Consider the following 19,563-nt stretch of genomic DNA (forward strand, 5'->3'; position numbering starts at 1 on the left):
GGGCCATAAAATCTTCAGTCTGTAATTTTTTTTGCCCTGTCAGCAGTACGTCTTGGACAACGAATGCCGAGTGGAAAGCAAATTTGTATGTTCACCTTTCAGAAGAAGCCATGAGCTGATCAGCAGATGATTGCAGAGCACGCTGAAGTTTACATAATGCAGTATTTTACCCAGAATTTTGTGTAGCTGCCACCACCAGGTGCTTTCCTCCAGGATGTCTGCCATTGCCAGGGCCACGTTCTGGGCTCACCTGCAGCCATGTGGAACATGTGCCACGTTTTGGAAGAGCAAGGTCTAGAAATTCCTAAGGAACCTGGCAGTGCTTTGTTTCCAAAGGGAGAAGGTTGCCTGTCCGTGTGTTTCGGGTTCATTCTGGATGTGGGTATGGGCCTGCTTTACCCATCTAACTAAAATCATTTCAGTCTGCGTTGTTTTTATTGGGAAATACGTAAATGAACAACTGCTTCATACATTATTCAAGAGATGACATTTTGTATCAGTGATACCTCTTTCTAATCTTATTTAAAGATATGCAAATGGTTTAATTAAAACAATTATACTGTATAATATACCTGAACTTCACTCTTAAATAGTACCTATTAATCATTAATGGTACTTGTTCATATTTTCAGTTGGAAAGACGATTAAAATATTTGATTGATAGTGGGCTCTAAACAGTTTTTCCCCTTTTGCTGAACAGCTGGGACTGAGCTGGCCTTTGTGACTGTGATCAGTTGACCTGCTGCATGCAAGGACAGTATAATTTGGTTTAAAATGACTAATGTTACAGCAGAAAAGTGTAGTAGTTTGAAAATAAGCTTGGTGTGTATCTATGGGTCAGTATTCCTCAAGTTGTTTGCATGTACTCTTCTTCCTACTATTAAGAACTGTTGATTAAACAGAAGAATTCTGTTTCTTGCATCTGTCTGACCTTGGAGTTACATACCATAATTGTGTCACATCCTTGAGGGTACGAAAGAATTGGTAGAGAAATGCACAAAGGCTTTTCTTCCTAATGCAAAAGGATAGGGATTGCATGGGGCTGTCATGGATGGAACCTGCAAATGCTAAGCAGTAAGCACAGAAATGCCTGATGAGGAATTAATCATTCCCCCTTTTGTGGCCACAACATATCTGCAATCACTCTTTGATGTTATCAGTAAGATGCAGAGCAAAGTGAAGTCAGTCTGGCAGTTGTGGGTCGTATTGGAATTACTGTGTTTCTTTCTGGCCTGGCGCTCGAGGAGGCGAGAGCTGGGGAGCCTTGGTTAGAATAGAGCATGTGGATAAGCTGTTAGGGCTAAAGCCAAAAATCAGGAAATGAAATGAAATAATTTGCAAGTGAAGCAAAAACTTTGTTAATTATTGTTTAGACGACACGAGTTTTGGCTCTGGTGTTACTGGAGGGCATTTTACTGCTGTCTAACCACGGCTGTGTTCTGCTGTGGTTGTGTTCCATTGGTGGGCTGTAATTTTTCCTGACTAGGTTTTGGCTCTCGATGGATTTAAGAGGATGTTTGCAATAGAAATAAGTTATTAACTACTGGCTTTTTTTTTTTTTTTTTTTTTTAGAAAAAATCCTAAAACAAAATGGGTTGGAATGACTGTGAATAGTGAAAATATTTACTATCTGTGTTGGTAGGACTTGTCTTACGAGAGATGGAGGGACTACTGCGAGATCAAGGGGGATTTAAAGACCTCCAGATTCATTAGTGGTGGCAAAGAAGGGAAGAATGGCAGTGACATGGTTTTGTTTGATTTTTAAGTGCTGGAAGGAAAGTAAAACCCAAGCAAATACGACATTGCTATTGGGAAGGATGTCCAGCTCCATAGAGGATGGGGAGATGCAATGAAGGAAATGTAACACAAATGCTGAGTCCCAGCATGCTGAGGGGTTTCCTTATTGGGCTGTTAAGATCTCATCCATCTCCAGTTTTGATGTAAGCTATCAGTCTTCCCATCTCTTCTCTTGCTCCTTCCCTCTTCTAGGCTTATTCAGTCCCAACATTCATTTTCCTAGAGTTTTAAGGTTGAGCGACTTATCTCTGGAAGAACAGGCTGAGAGGCTCAGCTGAAGGCACAGGCTGTAGTTAAGCCAAAGCAATTACACACATATGATTCTCTTCTTGCTGTCTTCCCATCTGATTGAAGGAGGCATGAATTTCAGTCTTCCTTTTCTCTTCTTTTTCCAGGGAGCAGCTCTTAAATACTTGCCAGCTATTGTCAATGACGTGAAATTAGTATTTGATCCAAAAGAACTTAGGTAAGTAAATAATTGAGTGTATTGTGCACTTTGTTGGACTAGTTTGTATAATACTACATATTATATATATATATAAAAGTATATATATAGAAGTGTAGTTCTTAATGCATTGATTTATCAGTATATCTTCTGGCTTGAAGCATGGAGGCAATGAAATCTGATGGCCTGAGATGTTTTATCCCCTTTCTTCTACAAGCAGTTGCTGGGCTTTGCAGATTCCCTATTTGTTGTAATGTGTGGCACTGAGGTTTGACATGTCTTGAAAAATTTTGCAGTCCTGCTTACTGAAGTCATATAATGAGACATCAAGAATTATCAGTCAGTAACTGACAACAAAACACTCAAACTGTAAGCTTGATGCATCGCTGTTTGAATTACAAACTTGATGTAAATAATAACTCTGCTTTTGTTCACTGAGCCTTATTTATGGAGGGCCATTTCAGTAGCTTATAAATATGCTTTTCTATTTACAATTTAGGGCATTCCTGTAATAGAAAATTGTTTTGGAACAAAACGACAATAGGGAAAACAAATCTATGATGATTGAAGAGGCAATAGCACAGACAGCTGAAACTTGAAATACAGAACCTGAAACGAAACACGGGAAAACAGTATAAAACTGAGGTGAAAGGGAGAGGGAGAAGGTGAAAAAAGTAAACAGAGGAATATCAGAGAAATGTGAATCGTCTTTGAAACTTAAAATTTCATTGTTTGGGATTAAAGAAAAAAAAAGTTTGTCATGAGGTGTGCAGTTGTCTGTGTGGTTTTGTACTGTCTAGTTGTCTTGCTTGCTTTGTTTTACGTATTGTTGGGAGAGTTTGCTGTATTTTCCCTTGTCCCTCTCTACCCAGCAAACTGTTTACTGAATTCATCCTCAACGTTCCCGTCAGCCGGCTGACCATTCAGAAGCTCTACTGCTTGATCGAAATCGTTCACAGTGACCTCTTCACACAGCACGGTAAGCAGCAGCGCTGTCACTCTTGTCACGTCACTCGTTGCCTCCAGACTTCTGCTGGTGGAAGTTCTGTCCCTGCTGCCAAATGCAGCGCAGGTTGAACCAATTAAGGTTGTTCTGTTAGCAGGATGAGAAGATTTGAGGTGAGGGAATGCTAATTGACATTTACTGCAGGTTAGAGATCGTAAAGAAGTGAAAGCAAATACTTGTAATTTTTCATTTAAGAGGGCACAAAGCATCCAGTGTTACCGGCGTGTATTATAACTGTAACTGTGTTTATTTTATCAAAATCTGTTAATTCAGCTTTGTGCTCAGTGAAGAAACAATGGCTGTTCTCAATGTCCATCCTTTCTGAAGCATTTTTCTTCCTCTGCAAGCTCAACCTCAGCAGAAGTAAAGCAACGCAAACCCTTAGTCCATGCTTTCTCTTCCTCTCCTTTTACATTGTGGAAGGTAACTTCAACTGGTGTCTTAGAGTTCTTCGTTTGCAGTGAAGCATTTTATTCTTTTCTAGATGACTGCAGGTTAAACTACCCTAAACTAAGTGTTTTTGTACTGTCAGAAGGAGCTAATGAAGGAGCAAATAGACAATGGTTCAACCATAAAGGAAATGTGGAAGGACTCTTCCGTGGATCAGAATTGCTGGTGATGCAATTAAAAAAATAAAAAATATATATATGTATATTGGTGGGTTGGCTTTGTGCAGCCAGGTTGTATCCCCCATAGGATCTAACCAGAGCTGTGTAACTCTTGCTGGATCTTATAGTTTTATCTTCTTACCATTAGTTTGTAAAAAAAGGGCATGTATAAGTCAACCCAATGTGTGCTTCCCTAAATTCACAAAGCATTCTGCTTTGGCCCCTGGTGCAAATTCAGCAGCATTGCTAGGAGATAGGGTATTGCATGGATCTGCTAACATCTGTGGAAATAAGTCCTAACTGTTGCCCTTTCTTTCCGCTCTAGTAGCGGTGGAGAATGATACTCAAGGAACAAGCTTTGTTTTATTTTTACCTGCTGTTCAGACTGACTTTGCAGTAAGTTTATTCTCCAAATAGATTTGTAGTAAGTACATGTAAAATTATTGGGACAGCACAATACACGTACATTTTTCCCTCATAATTTAAAGGATGTTTACTGAGAGTTAGGACTGTTGTAGATCCTAGAGCCTCCAGACCTTTCAAGAAAGAGGTTTTCCATGAGGAACCACTCAGTACTTTCCCATTCTTGATAAAGTGGGATTTGTAGCACATAAGTTGCAGGTATATTTTCTACAGCTATGTAGAAAATGCTGATGGCAGTATCACCACACCTGCACCAGCGGCTCCATATGCATTGCAGCTTGATCTTTGCTTCTTAGATCTGTTCCCCTCATTTGCCCCAACAAAAGAGTGACACAACTGTATCTGTTTTGAATTGCAAGGGTAATAAGGCAGAAAGCAGATGGAATTGCTGGCGTTGCGTGAAATGGTGCATCTCTCCAACAGCGTTTTAACGTTTGTTCTTCCTGATGCCTGCATCAAGGGTTACTATGAAATGTGCATCGTTTCTGTCATTCATTCTCAGCTTGTTGTAGTAGATTTTCTTATTTCTAGCACTTTTTAGAATGTAAAATCTTCAAGGCCAAAGTCAGTGATGTGAGATGTTACACCTGACCATTCTGGATAGGAGAAAATCGAGATAACATAGGTAAAAAGCAATGATCAGAAGCGCTTCTGAGGGAAGCTGTAGTGTCATATCGTGTTTTTATTGTGTTACTCTGTGAAAATTAAGTTCTTCTCAGAGGGAAGTCAATGAAGAAGAGAATTTGTGTATGCTGGTTTGTTGTAGCTCTCAAGCTCAGCCATCTGCAGGGAATGGTGTTGTCCAACATGAATAGCTGGTAGAGCTCCTAAGGAAGGTGGATGATTCAGCTGTTATAGCAGGGTATTTCATCTGAACCCAGTCTGGTCTTACTGATGGAACAGCACTTCTGAATGGCTTTTGGGTCTTACAGTGAGGCTTGTTCCTGGAGGCTTTCATGTCACCTGAGTTAAGAATGCCCTCAGTCTGATGTACTGCAGCTGAAGTGTGATGGAGATTCAAGGCACGTGTACCAGCAGTGCTGCCCAGACTGCTGCATGCATCCCAGCATTGGGTGCTTGTTTCACCCTAGCTGCAGTTTTGAGATGAGGTGTGACATGGGGATGTGGGGCTGTTCCACACCTGGCAGTGTATGTCTGTGTGCTGCCCATCCTCCCGTGCACTTCTGCATGGCCTCGTGTAGTCTCCTGAATCAATAAACAAAGCATTATCTTAAATGCTCCTTGTGCCACAGATAATTCTGTATAATGCTTACACCTGGAGAGTGGATTGTACACCAGAAACCTTTCATAAACACTTGAAAATAAATTGAGTGAATAGCCACAGTGGTTAAATCTAGACTCTCCTTGCTCTTTGGGTTTGAGTTCTTATTACTAAAAATGCAGTTCTGCTGCCTCTCCTGCTTCTCATTTATTCAAACATTTTAAACTAATAGCCATTATTTTCATGTAAGTACCAGTCTGGTGCTGTACCACATCACAGAAATGAGTTTTTCTTGTCTAAAAGCAGTAAGTGGTACAAGACTGTGGACCTGCAGGAAAGCTCGAAGACATCCTGAAAATCAAACAGCATTTCATCAGTGAATTTCTTTTTCTTTGAGAGAGTGCCCTGATCTGTGCCCTGAGAGCCGAGGAAGATTTATTTGTTGTGTCTCAAGAATTAAAATTGAAAATACAAGAATTTGTGAAGCTTGAAGGACGCAGGGGTGAGGGGTGTGTGTGAAATGCTTTGCAAGGAGTTCTGCTGTAAAGGTGTGGAGTGCTGGTGGTGGACTTGCTGAAAGCTGAAGAGCTTGGGATCTTGGATGAGAATACAGTGTGGCATTGTGCTTTGTATGTCTTTTAAAACTCTATTGCAGATCCTATTGAAAGACTTGTTCAATTGCTTTCTGGTTACATTGTGTGTCATATATTTGTTCCATTCTGAAATTCAAGGTAATGCATCTCCTTTGCGAACCTTGTGTTTACTTTTGTTAAGACTTCAGCCTTGACAGGAATATCCTGTGCACTCTTGATATTTTGCTGCTGTTGTCCTAACAGTGGTTCATAATGGAGGCCTTTTACTCAGAGGGAAGAAGAGAAATCAGTATGTGACTATGCAGTCAAAGCACTGTTAAACAGAAAGAGAAAGCGTGTGTTTATTTGTAAGTAATTGAACTGAATAAGAGCCAGGTGCCTTCAAGGAGCATTTATTTATCTATTTGTGTGTGTATTTGATAAAGGAATAAGGGCCACATGGCAACAAGGAATGTAATCTTTCCAAGCTTGTGCTTGCTTACGGAGGCCGACAGGTAGAAGCCAGTTCTCTGTACAGACTAAATCTATCAGACCTTCATGCTTCTCTTGTCTGTGCTCAAAAAATGTTCAAATATCCCACAAAAGATAAGTTTCCTCAGAGCAGCATGTGAAACAGAACATTGTAAATGTCTTCTGTGTATCACAGAATCACACAGAATCACAGAATGGCCAGGGTTGGAAGGGATCTCAAGGATCGTGAATCTCCAACCCCCTGCCACATGCGGGGCCACCAACCTCCACATTTAACACCAGCCCAGGCTGCCCAGGGCCCCATCCAACCTGGCCTTGAACACCTCCAGGGATGGACAGGGCATCACAGCCTCTCTGGGCAACTGTTCCAGCACCTCACCACTCTCATAGTAAACAAATGTATGTTTAAAACTTATGTGTGAATGTATAAGCTGAATCACAGAAGTTTCCTAACAACTGAATGCAGGTTCTCTGTTCTAGATGTGCAACTAGTTAGTTTGCAGCTTAATGAAGTGTCTCATCCTTGGAAATGTCAAACTTTTGGTTTTGTGTAAATAATGATTTATCTGATTTGTTCTGTCCTGTAGAGATGTTTGTATTCTCAATTGCTTTGTTTTACAAATGACTTGCAGCTAATTGCCAAGTGAGCTGTGTGGCTGCTGTATTAAATAGCCAGGAAATAGAGAGATTTCTCCATTAGGAAGTTGTTTGGCTGTTAAATATTAGTGGAGAGCATCTAGCATTTGTAAAAGTCCTTTAATTATGACTACACTTACAGTTTTTCACTCCACGCTGTATAGTGGAAGCATGGTTATTGAGCAGAGGGGTTTTTTTTGCCCATGAAAACTAAATGAGTCATAAAGCAAAGAAATACATTTATCAGCATCCCTCTAAATGAAATATTTTATATTGACAAAAATTTATCGTGTGTATTTAGCTTCAGCAGAGCTCCCACGTCAGTGTTTCGCTGGAGCTTTGCTTGGATGCTCCTAAGTTGATGATGCCTCCCGAGCATCCTTTTATAAAGATTAATATTTTATTCTCGCTGCATGCTCCTGTGTCATTAATCACTGGGGGTTGGACTTGTGCAGCAGAGAATGAACAGATGTCGAATTACTGTTGTCTGTAATCATTGTGTATCATACTTGTGAGCTATCTTCACAGCTGGCTTTTGAGCAGGAGACTGATGCCGTAGGCTCTGGATATCTCTGGCCTTGCCATTAATCAGTGCCAGGAGGTGTTTGTGACCGGCAGGGTGGGGAAGGTTAACTTCTCCTCTGCTCTGCTTGTAAATAATCACGAGGTAGTTGATCCACACGGTGTTTTTCAAAGTAGTTTATGGCAAAGGAGGTTCTTAAAGTCTTGTCTCAGTGCAGAGCGAATTACCGAGTAGTAGGTTTGTGGAGATATTTACCTGTAAGTGCACACGCAGAAATAGAATTGTGTGGTGGTGAGTTCCCTCTGCTGCTTTGGCTCAGAAGGAAGCTAAATCTGTGGTGTGATGGAGCAGTGGGGACAGTGGGATGGGGCTGTGTGATGGGAGGCAGTGAGGGTCCTCCCTTGGCTCACCAGTGTCTCAAAGTTGGCCTTGAACAGCTGTCAGAGAAGGACAAGCCCATGAAAGTCATTCAGTACACAAAAAGGATTTGGTTTCGATCAGATGATGACTGTCATAAAGCACCCATCTGATTTTAGCCGTCGCCTTTGTCTTTCTAACTGGCAGTATTTATTCCTTTTGGCTTATTGCAAAGCCATCTCTACATTACTATTTCTTCTTTGGCATAAGGCTTCCAGTAGTAGCCAGAGGGCCAAGTAAACTTGAGGAAGCACCAAAGTCTTGGTGCTTTACACATCTCTTGGGTGTTTATTTTTCTTAATCTGAGAAGAATCTGACTTGTTTTATTAGGTGACCAAGTAGTCAGGACACCTTCACTGTGTTTTATCCTCCCATGTTCTGCAGCAGCTACAGACAGAACAGCAGATGTTTGGCAGTCGGTGTGTAGGACGGCAGAGCCAGGAGGTGCTGCTTGAGGAGCCCTGTCAGATCTTCCAGGAGAAGCACAGGCTGCATGATTCCCAACAAAGTGCTCTGACGAATCAATCAGTTTTTCCTTTCTCAGAAATTCAGCCTGATCACCTGCTCTATTAATCAATGTGCATTCCAGGCAATCCATCCCAGAGGTGATGTAGCTATAATTTTTGCCTTCTGGATGCTTGCGGATATGAAGTTGATCTTTGACCGTTCTCTATTTGCGGGGCTTAGCAGGAACACGAATGTCTTAATTATTGGCAGTAGTAAGTTATTGAATGTTGATTCACGCTGTAGGCTTTACAAAGCCCCATTAGCATGGCTTTGCTGAGACATTTAGCAACTGGGTGGCAGAACTTTGTCTTTCCCTTGTTTGGTGGAAGGAGTGTGCTACACCACTGTGTTCTTGGCTTTTTCTTAGAGTCATAGAATTAATCACAGAATGGCTTAGGTTGGAGGGGGTCTTAGAGATGTTTAGTTGCAACTCTCCTGCTATGGGCAGGATAAATCTGCCTTTGCTTCTTTCTGAGTCTGTCTGGTGATTTTGTAAGAGTGGCTCAGGTACTGAAACAAGAGAATGGCTTTGGGCTGGGAGGGAATGGTCAAGGGCTGCAGCAACTTCCATCCAAGGCAGAAGTTTAAAGCAAATACAAAACAGGGATGATTCCAGCACGCTGATGGCGAGTCACCATCATCAGTCAGAAGAACTCTTTGCAGTGCTGGAACTTCAGCATCCCCTTAAATTGAAAGAGATGCTGTTCTTCAGCTAAGGTTGCATAGCTGAAGTAAGTGACAGCAACCTGTTGCTCCAAATGCATGCATTGCATTGTCTGCCTTATTAGGGTGGTTTAGAGACTTCATGTTTGTGTAAGCAGCTGTCGATCAGTAATTAATAAACATGCTGGTAAATAAGCTCATTCAGTGCCCTTTGTTGTGCTTTTGTGCCTTTAGCCACCAGAATAAGGTAGAATCTTAGGTTTATCTCAGTTCCCAGTGCTGTTTGGGTCAGTTCTGTTTAGCCACAGAGGTCACCACCTCCTTGCTTTTAATATCTGTACAGATTTATGAATAATATATCTGTAAACATAATGGAAGCTGATGATGATGATGGTATTTCTCCAAAATTAGATTTGTTCCTCTTGTAATCCAGTTTTCTTCTCCTTAATGGGTAAGTCATAATGGAAATGAATATGAGAGGATGTGATGCTGTGGCTAGATGGATTTCTCAATGTAAATACATTGCGTGTTTCTTGAGGGAAAAATTCAACCAACACACCGTGGTTTTACTCTTTTTTTTGAGTTATGAAGCTGGTGGTTAAATGACTGAGAAGTAATTAGATGAAAAAGTTCCACGCTGAAGAAACTGACTCTTGAAAGTGTTCTTCCTTAGAATGAGAGCCCACTTGTGCATCCTAAGTGAACACCTACGTGCAGCAGTCACTTGAGACTGAAGGATATTTCTCTTGGACTGCTGAAGCTGGGTGTGCTTGTACTCCATTCGTTCTCATTCCACAAGCACGAGCCTACAAGGCAGGATAAAGATGTTGCTGTTTGAGTTCCTCTCTAACATCTTGAGCTGAAGTGCTCTCTGTGCTGCACTGTAGCGCGTTTCTCTTATTTTTTTTTCTCCCATTGATGATTATTTTTCCCCATTGTGAAGAAGTGTGTGAGACCAGAATTCTGTCCTTCCTGTGGGGTAGCTCACTGCAGGGATGGGCTCGTGGCAGTTGCTCCAGGAGTAACTGGTTCCCCTCCTTTGGGCATGGAAGTACTGGGCTGGGGGTGGAGGGAGTTGAAGCAGGGTTTTAGCTTCATCCTTTCTCCTTTGAGCATGAAAAATATATGCTTGATACAACCATGCAGGAAGCTGATAGTGGGCTGTGCAGTCTCTCCTTAAGAGCATGCAAACTCAACGTCCCAGTGTTCTCCCTATGTGCACTAAGACGCTTGGCAGGTTATACTTTCATCAGATGTATGAAGTGTTGTGTGGTGTTTTGTAAGTCTGGGTAGCTTGTTTTTAAGCATGGGTGGTTAAAGGCCACGAGACTGCTCAAGCACTTTGCTCAGCTGGGGCAGAAAATAGGAAGGCAGCATTTTGTCTGAGCCTTTTTAGCTTAACTTTCATTTGCTTATATATTTTTTTTTTCCAGGTTTTTATGGTTTGGATTGAAATGCAGCTGAAATATCTTCTTCCTTTTTTTCTTTTTTTGTCTTAAGCAATCATTGGAGCAGGTTGGCTGTATAGGTAATACTGTGCATTTATTTACTGCTTTGTATGTGATCTTATGTCTTGTGTGCAGACTGCAGGGAAATCTTGCTGCCAACAATGACAGATCAGCTCAAGTATCACTTGGAAAGACAAGAAGATTTGGAGGCTTGTTGCCAGTTGCTGAGTAACATCCTGGAAGTGCTTTACAAGAAAGATGTGGTTAGTATCTCATGTTTCTGTGAAGATTAGCATTTAAAAGAAATGAACCTTAGCAGAACTGATTCAGCAGGTAACTCCTGATGACTTAAATTCTTTTCTGTTTCCTTACCAATCTCTTTTAAGGCTTTTTTTTAGGTGTACAATGACAAGGATGTTTTCCCTGACATCTTGTGATGTTTTGTATTGTTTCTGAGGCAACTCCAATCACCACTGCAGTCTAAGAACACTTCTACAGATGCTGGTTAGTGAGGAGGATACATAAGATTGAGAGATAAACCTCTTTCTTATGCAATTCTTAGCCTCTGCCTGGTGGGAAGTACTTGAAATTCCCACCCAGCCAAGCCTTTTGGGAAATGCAGGTTTGAATGATACTGGAGGTGGCCCTGAAGGTGCATATACATGAACATGTAGTTTCATGGATTTAGCAGACTTATTTAACTTAAAGTGCTGTTTAAACTTACGTAGTAGTATTCTACACTTTAGTAAGAAATAACCTGGCTTAGCACTCGATGATCCTTGTGCATCCCTTCCAGCTGAGGTGTTTGGTTATTCTGTGGGTAGGTGACTGCTTCTGCATGAGTGCTACAGCTGATGTAGTGGTCTTACAGAAATGGCAGCAGTCTTAAACTGAGATAGGGGAGGTTTAGATTAGATACTAGGTGGATGTTTTTCAGCCAGAGGGTGGTGAGGCACTGGAACAGGTTGCCCAAGGAGGCTGTGGATGCCCCATCCCTGCAGGCATTCAAGGCCAGGCTGGATGTGGCTCTGGGCAGCCTGGGCTGCTGGTTGGTGACCTGCATACAGCAGGGGTTGGAACTGGATGAGCACTGTGCTCCTTTTCAACTCAGACCATTCTGTGATTCTATGAGATGTCAGGCAGCTGCACCTGCAAACCTGTGAGTGCTCTGGGCAGGCGTGCAGATGTGCAGCTTGCATAACTGTCTTTTTTTTCTTCTGTCTTTTCCTGACTTTGCATGAATAAGCAAATGTTGCTGTCATAAAGACAGCTGATGCTGTCTTAAAGAAGCTGTGGCTGCTGAGGCTGCTGCCTGAATCTTCAGCCCTTGTGTAGAAGCATGAGCTCCTTCAGCTGGAAGGGACCTCTGGGGTCACCTGCTCACATAGTATCTAGTATCTTGTTTGACTGTTTTTGGGGAAGCAAAAAAACGAAACAAAAACTGATTTTATTTCTTTTTTGAAGTAGCGCTGTGTGAGTGCTTCAGAAAGTAGGTTATTTTCAAAAGGGGATTTGTTTTTGACAGCCTGGCTGCTTCCTGTCTGTCTGTGTTGACTGCCTTTCTTCCCATGGCAGCAGGCAACCTGCAGCCCTCCCATCTCTGGAGTTGAGCCCAGAGCTGCCCCACATGACTGCTGATGGAGAAGGGAGCAGAGAAAGGAAGCAAATTGCAAGCAAGGAGGAACACAGAGTAAAACAACAAATAGACAGGAGCAACACAAGTGCAAGGCACGTGGAGAGGAGGAGGATCTTTGAGATCAGGGAAGGTTGAAAGTTAGAGCAAGGTGCTGAGATGCACGTGTCTCAGAAGATGATGGAGTAACATCTGGAATAGGAATAGCACTGGAATGGGCTGCCCAGGGAGGTGGTTGAGTCACCATCCCTGAATGTGTTCAACAACCGTTTGGATGTGGTGCTCAGGGCCGTGATTTAGCAGAGGGCTGTTAGTTAGGGTAGCATGGTTAGGTTGTGGTTGGACTCGATGATCTTTAAGGTCTGTTTCAACCTGAGAAGTTGTGTGATTCTGTGCTCTTTGTACCAGAGAGCGATAAGCTCTATCCCAAAGACACATTTGTCAGCAGCGGGAAGAAAAATCACATTGGAGCAGTACTTGTGTGTGTATGGAGGGCTGATGGATCACTCTTTGGATATGCAAATGCATTCTTCATGTATGCAAGCCTGCCTTTGGCAATTAAGCATAGTCAAATGATAAGATGCAGGTTTTATGATTCCAAGGGCAAGAAAGAAAATGGATCATCAGAGTGTTTGTACAATAGTCAAGAAGCAACAGAAAGATGCAGCTTCACTTACGTAACTTTATGCTTCCAAGTGTTGGCTGTAGCTTTGCACCTTCCCATCTCACAGACCTCTTTGGAGGTCATCCAGTCTGATGAGAACTATCCCTGTTTATGAAGTTTAGACTGGGAGTGATGCTCATTGCTGTGGTTTTTTGTCATGTGTTTTTTGGCCTCAGTTCCCATAGGCAGTGTTCTGCATGAGGTTTCTGACCTTTTTCTTCTAGACTGGTTGTGCAAAATATTTTATTTTCAATTCTTCCAAAAATAATGGCAGGTTACTTGTAATGCAGAAATATTAATTTGATGTAATTGACTGAAATTGAAATTCATTGCCTAAAGTTTTCCTTTGGTTTTCTTAGTTCTTTTTTTGCTAAGAGTTTACGTAATAGCTCCTTAGACATGATAATGTGCTTCTGATGAGGGGAAAAATGACTGAAGACAATAAAATCAGGTAACTAAATGTCTTGGTCATTGCTTCCATGGGCTTGCTTTCTATTTAGAGAACTGCAGCAGTGCTACTAATACATTTATTAATAAAATATTAATAAGACTTTGCATGGTCTTTAAAAAAATAAGAACAGCAGGGATTAATTTTCTGCTTTTGCTCAATAGAAGTAGGTACTGTTTTATCTATCTTTCACAGCAGAAGTGGTTTTAACTCAAATGTTTGCTTTTCTGTTGGCGTACAGAGTTCAAACTAATTCATTCTTTTTCCTTAGGGGCCAACACAACGACATGTCCAGATAATCATGGAAAAGCTTCTGAGGACAGTAAATAGAACAGTCATTTCCATGGGACGGGATTCAGAGCTCATCGTAAGTGTCTCCTGATGCAAACTTAAATACCTTTGTCACATCTTTGTGAACCAGAATGTAATAGGATTTGAATCCCAAGTGATCTGAAGCAATCAAAACCTTCTGTCACTGTGTGTGTTCAGTAAGCAGTGGAGCATCGGCTTGTAGTTTGTGTGTAGCACAATGCATGTAAGGGGAGAGGGAGAGTTCTGGTCAGGCTGGGCTGGGTTTGCATCTGTCTGAGTGGCTGACCTCGTGTTCTGCATGCCAGCTGCTCGGATTCAGTGTGTTGCATTGATTTGTTGCTGTCATTAAGCCTGCTTCAGGTCATGATCTGTTCCTTAAAAAAACAAAGCGCCTATCTGCTAGTCCAGTGGGCGTCCATTCACACTTTCTTCTGATCTCCCTTTTCTTTTCCTATTTTGTTTCTCTGTGTAATTGCACGCAGTGATGTTTCACTTTTTATGACAAAGTGCTTTTTCTGCTTTGCATCTTATTATCTACTGCTGTCTCATTTACTTGGTACACAGCGATGCTTCTATCTGAAATCATACTGCAAGTTTAGTTCTTTTATTCTTCCTCCCCTAACTTTTTTTCTCCCGTCCTCCATTTCTATCACTTTGATTTGCAGTAGTAGGTTTTGTCATAAATAAGTGGCATTGGATCATCAGATGCATGGCTGGAGCAAGGGGCAGTGAGAAGCAGCCGTCTTCCTTACAGAATGTTGCCAGATGGGCTTGTAGTAACAGTGGAGAAAATCATAACATTCATGCCTTGTTTTCCTCTATGCATTACCACAGAAATAACTAATAACATGCAGAACAGATGACTTTAAAATGCCCGTGTGCACTGGGACACAGGGCTTTGCACTTCTTCCTCCAGTTATGGAGTAGTTGCAGTCTTTTAAGACATACAGATGGGAAGTGAATTATTGTTGCTTTGATGGACGTTGATGAATGCTGATTATTCCTTTTGCTTTTAACAAACAGTACTTGAAATTTCTCCTGTGCATGCTTCAGTTGAGTACAGTTGTATTAGAAATAGGGGCAGTGATCATGAATGCAGCTCGCAGGCACTCTGTCAGCACACACTGGAATTGTGTGATGAGTATTAGCAGGCCCAGGTATTTGCATAAAGTACTGAGCTTCAAATTCAGTCTTGCTGCAATAATCCCCCCTGATCAACTGGCAATTCATTTTTGTGGTGCCAACGAAGGAGGTAAAGTTAAATGCAACCAATAGCAAGCAGAAACCTGACCCTTCCTGGGTTAGAGTCGGGTTGAAGTTATGCCTTTTCTTTTATCACTACCAGAATTACTTTACTCAGAATTTATATTGGAGAGTTGCTCCTTCAGGATGAGAAGAAGGAAGGAGGAGTTTAAAGATGAGTGACATCACAGAAGCATGGTTGAAATAATAACTTTTTCATAAGTAGTAAAATCAGGGCAGGTACGTATGCAGTTTGCTTCTTATGTAAATACTGGCGTTCAGCAGTCAGCATGTTTTCACCTTGAAGCAATAGCAATGTCATCTTCAACTGAGGAGCTGATGTTTACTTCTAGAAGAGAACTACCTACCTGCTTGGGTCCTGCTTTGATTAGCACTGGCACATGGGAGCAGCAGTCCTGTTCATATTTGGAATTTGATTCTCATTGCTGTGGCTCGTGGGATGCCTGAACTGTGTGATCACTAGGGGTAAATACTGAAGGCATTTGCTTTGTAGACATTGTTCTCTTTTAAATTACTCGCTGGGTGCCAGCAAGTGGGGCTGGGGATGTGCTGTGTGTGATGTCCTTCAGCATTAGTGAGCAGAAGTCTTCAGCATAGCTTCAGGTTGCTGGATGTGCTAATGTAAGAAGAATACTGAATTTACTGTTGCAGGAGGACGTGTAATTAGAGCCTATTACAGATGCACATAATTTCAGTGGTTTTCTCCCCATTAAAACATTCAGATAGGGTTTTATATGTCTGACACTGATCTGGCTGTTACCAGGTCAGTTTCCTTGGAGAAACGTTGAGGAAAAATGAATGGGCTGTAGTTCCCACTTGACCAAATCCTGTCCTGTGCTGTAGGCAGGGATGTGGGCACATACAGCATTGTGAGGACCCACATGGAAACATGGTGAGATTTGTTTCTCCATAGGATTCACCAGCATTCCTCATTGGTTCAGAAAATGAGAGAGAATTTTGGTAACTCTTGCCGTATTTCAATGTGAATTTAGTACAAAGCTTTTAAAGGTTTTCGTGCTTCTGGCCGCTTGCACAGGTTGGTTCAGTGAAAGCAGTGAATTTACGGGCTTGGAAATCAGCGTTTGTTCCCCGCTTGGCACATCAAATAGATTTCAAGATGGAAAAAGTCAGATTGCCATTTTAGTACTTGTTATTTCAGAGTGCGGTTTTTCTTCTGCAAGTCTCACTTGGGTGATTCTGCTCGATCTGCTAAGTGAAGCAGAGCTGCTGTGTAAGTTTTTCCCAGTAAAGGTGAGACCTAGAGACAACTGCTAACAATTCTCATCAAAACTACAGCTGGTTACTAACAGCTAGAATTTGAAAAGGTAATTTTGGCCTTGGAAGTGACCCGGGTATCAGAAGGAGCAGAATTTTGCCTCCTGTACAATCTCTTATCCCTTCCGACAGTTCCTGATCCTCTCTTAACTAATCTTTGGCTTTGGTGAGCAGTGCAGTGCAATCTGTGGTTCCTTTTACGTTGTGGAACAAGCCATGTTTCATTTTGCTAGAGCAGAGATGTAGCTTGGAGGGTAAGAAGTGGCTGTGCTGCTGCGAGGGTGTCTGAGCAGCTCTGAACATCGTTGGGTGTCTGGTGAAAAGCCAACTGAACGCCCACTGTGACACCAATGCCATTAAATTCCCTTGGGCTGTGTGACAGGAGCAGCGGGCAGGAGGGGACTTTGTGGCTCTAGCAGTGGGTAGAGTGGAGCATTTCCCATGGAGCTTCTCTATCCTGCCGTATTTTGGAAAAGAATGCAGTGAAACCAAAAACTGAGTCGCCGCAAAAGTGATCAGAAAGCAGAGGTTTCAGTGTGAAAGACTTCAGCCATCTGGTGTTAATGGAAGGTTTAGAGGTGCTGCTCAGATATGGTGGGAGAGAATCTCTGCAGGGTGGAAATGACACTGGGCAGAGGGAAGAAGTGGAACTGATGACAAAACGGGAGCAAGAAGTGTAAAACAGCAGAGCACAGCACGGATGGGAGGAGGGAAGACTGAAATAATGGATGGAAGACAGTGGTGGATGCTGTCTGTTGTCTTTTCAAGACAGGGATGCTTTTCCAGAAGTGAAATTTGAGTTATTGATGGTCACGAGAGTGTTCTGAAGCTTACCTTGTTTATGAGTTGAAGCTAGAGGATGTAAATTATCTTTCTAAGCCCAAACTTCACAGATAACAATGCTTGGCATTCCCAAGTGTTAAGCAGAAAACTTCATTTTCTTCACTAGGCTGTTAGGGGGTAAATTTTTTTATTTTATTGAATTGCATGTTTCCTTTTCTTGTGGAAACATTTGAAATGGTGTTGCAAACTTATTTCACTACCTGTTCCACTGGCACAGGCTGCCCAGGTCTCCTTAGACCTCTAAGGATTCTATGATGAAAACCAAAGAGGATGGTGGTAATGGTTTTGTTCTGTCACTGACATTAAGCTGCTTTCCTGCTTTAGAATGGTAACACCAGCAGTGCAGCCGATGGGCCTGGGCTGTGCAGTGCCAGTGCTTATCTGAACCAACTGCACGCACCTGTGCCACTCAGCAGCTCATTTCCAGCTCTCCAGTGACTTTAATAAGCCCCACTTCTGTGTTACGGCTGCTGAAATAATGCAGTCTCCATCTTTCTACAGGATCAGAATTGCACAGTAACTTTTAGAGGCAATCTGGTGAACAGATTCCAGGAGCAATGTGCGGTGTGTGCAGTACGCAGGGGTGAAGGAATGGGGCATTCAGTGGCTTGGGGTTGGAAGTGTTCCTGAGAAACAAATCTGTCCCCTTTTTAAGAACCTGATGAACCATTAACACGCTGAGTGAGATGACCAGCACGGACGGTTTTGCACCTGAAGCAAGAAAAAGCAAACACTTTGTACTGATGGTAGGATTTTTCAGTTTTAATCATCAATTCTTCCTCAGTTTATCCTGATCGTTAAACTATTTTTACAGTGATTTTTTTAATCCTCCTTTAAGAAAACAAGTGATACGTACATGAATAGTGTTTCCTAGTAGTTATAAAACAAAGAACTGCTGCTTAGTGGAAATGATACGGACTTGGAAAACAGCAATATAAAGTCACTGCAGTATTTATTGACTGAAAATTAGCTTCGGCGTGATATGAGAGAAGTGCATGTAGCAAATCAGTGTGTGGTGAATATGGCAAAACTGTGTCATGTGCCACACTGAAAGTGAGGATGTATTTCTCTCTGCTATCGCCTCATAGCTGAGTTTCAGGTGTTCTGCACGAGGGTGAAAAGAGCATCGTGTCACATTGAACAAAAGCTCTGAAGAATGAGGGTTCTCTCTGGGTACCTAGGCTGAGCCTAAGCGGTTCTAAAGGCAATACAATATGATACTTTTTACACACTTGCAAAAACATTTTATTACAAATTACATCGTATGGTACCATAGGACGCGGTATGGAAGTCGAAGCAAGACCGGATGTATGTCGGCTTTTTCCTTTTTTAAAAAAAATGTAAAAAATCTGCAACTCTGTAAGAAAATAGCCTGACCGTGTCCAGGACACGCCGTGAGAACCTGCCTGTGGAGCTCTCGCGTGTTCCACCGGTGAGATTTCCTCCGTGGTGTGACATGCAGACGGAACCCTGGGCTCTGAGCGAGGCAGAACCGCAGCTGAGCTTTGTGTCAGTCCCTGCACGTGAGGACATGAAGAACAGGGTGATGGGGAAAGCTGCTGATGAGGTGACACTAACGATTTGTAACTGGTTGCCGCTGAGAGATGCTTGATTTAATTTCTTTAATTAAATGGCGCGGTAGCATATAGAAATCTGTAAATGATTGCCATTAGTTTGAAATGCTGAATATTGTTGTATCTTTTTGTTATAGCCACGTTTGATATTTCGTTTTAGGGGAAAAAAAAAAACAGATTTTCTCGTTTGGGAGTAACTGGGTGGGTTTCTAGAGCATGTGAGGCGAGCTGCCTCATAGACAGTTTGGTATCTTTAATTAAAAATGGTATAAAATACACAAAACACACTTCTTCCTCGTGAAACAATTGCACTTCCTTCCTGGTACGCAGGGTCCGGTCACCTCATTTGATCCTTTGCCTTTCAGAGCATTTCAGGATATTGTTTATGTATGTACAAGAACTCGTAGCCCTCTTGAGGCTTCCTACAAAGTGACCTTTTCAGTAAAGCACGCTGAAATTCATTTTGAGGTGGACATTAGCATCTTCTGCATGTCTGTTCCCATTCTAACTTTGTTTTCTTACCTTTTCCCCACAGCAAACAGGTATGTGTTTTTCCTCAGATTTTCTTGTAGTTACGGGTTGGATGTTGAGCTCAGAGAAAACATTTCAAGTTGGTAGTATGTGCAAACTCATCTGCTACTCATGGCCTTTTCTACCACCTATGGACTAAAGAATTCCTGTCTCAGTGATGCTGCAGGGTGTGTAATCTCAAAAGCAAATCAGTAAAGCAGGCTGCCACGTAACTCTGTATGACTTGTTCCCCTATATTCAGCCCTAGTGAGGCCGCACCTC

At 42.1% G+C, this 19,563-nt stretch overlaps 1 protein-coding gene across 3 annotated transcripts in view; it reads left to right on the forward strand.

The window, feature by feature from the left end:
• The window catches only part of DOCK1 (dedicator of cytokinesis 1), a 273,200-nt gene that overhangs the window by 70,237 nt on the left and 183,400 nt on the right, over positions 1–19,563 (forward strand). For all 3 annotated transcript variants that reach the window (XM_042863548.1, XM_042863546.1, XM_042863547.1), the window contains exons 24-27: positions 2,193–2,263; positions 3,115–3,221; positions 10,895–11,022; positions 13,776–13,871. In XM_042863548.1, the coding sequence (XP_042719482.1) occupies positions 2,193–2,263; positions 3,115–3,221; positions 10,895–11,022; positions 13,776–13,871 (402 nt within the window). The remainder of the gene's footprint in view (positions 1–2,192; positions 2,264–3,114; positions 3,222–10,894; positions 11,023–13,775; positions 13,872–19,563) is intronic.

The sequence above is a fragment of the Lagopus leucura genome, unplaced genomic scaffold (genome assembly GCF_019238085.1).
Source record: "Lagopus leucura isolate 7727_CA_CO unplaced genomic scaffold, USGS_WTPT01 Super-Scaffold_741, whole genome shotgun sequence".
NCBI lineage: Eukaryota > Metazoa > Chordata > Aves > Galliformes > Phasianidae > Lagopus > Lagopus leucura.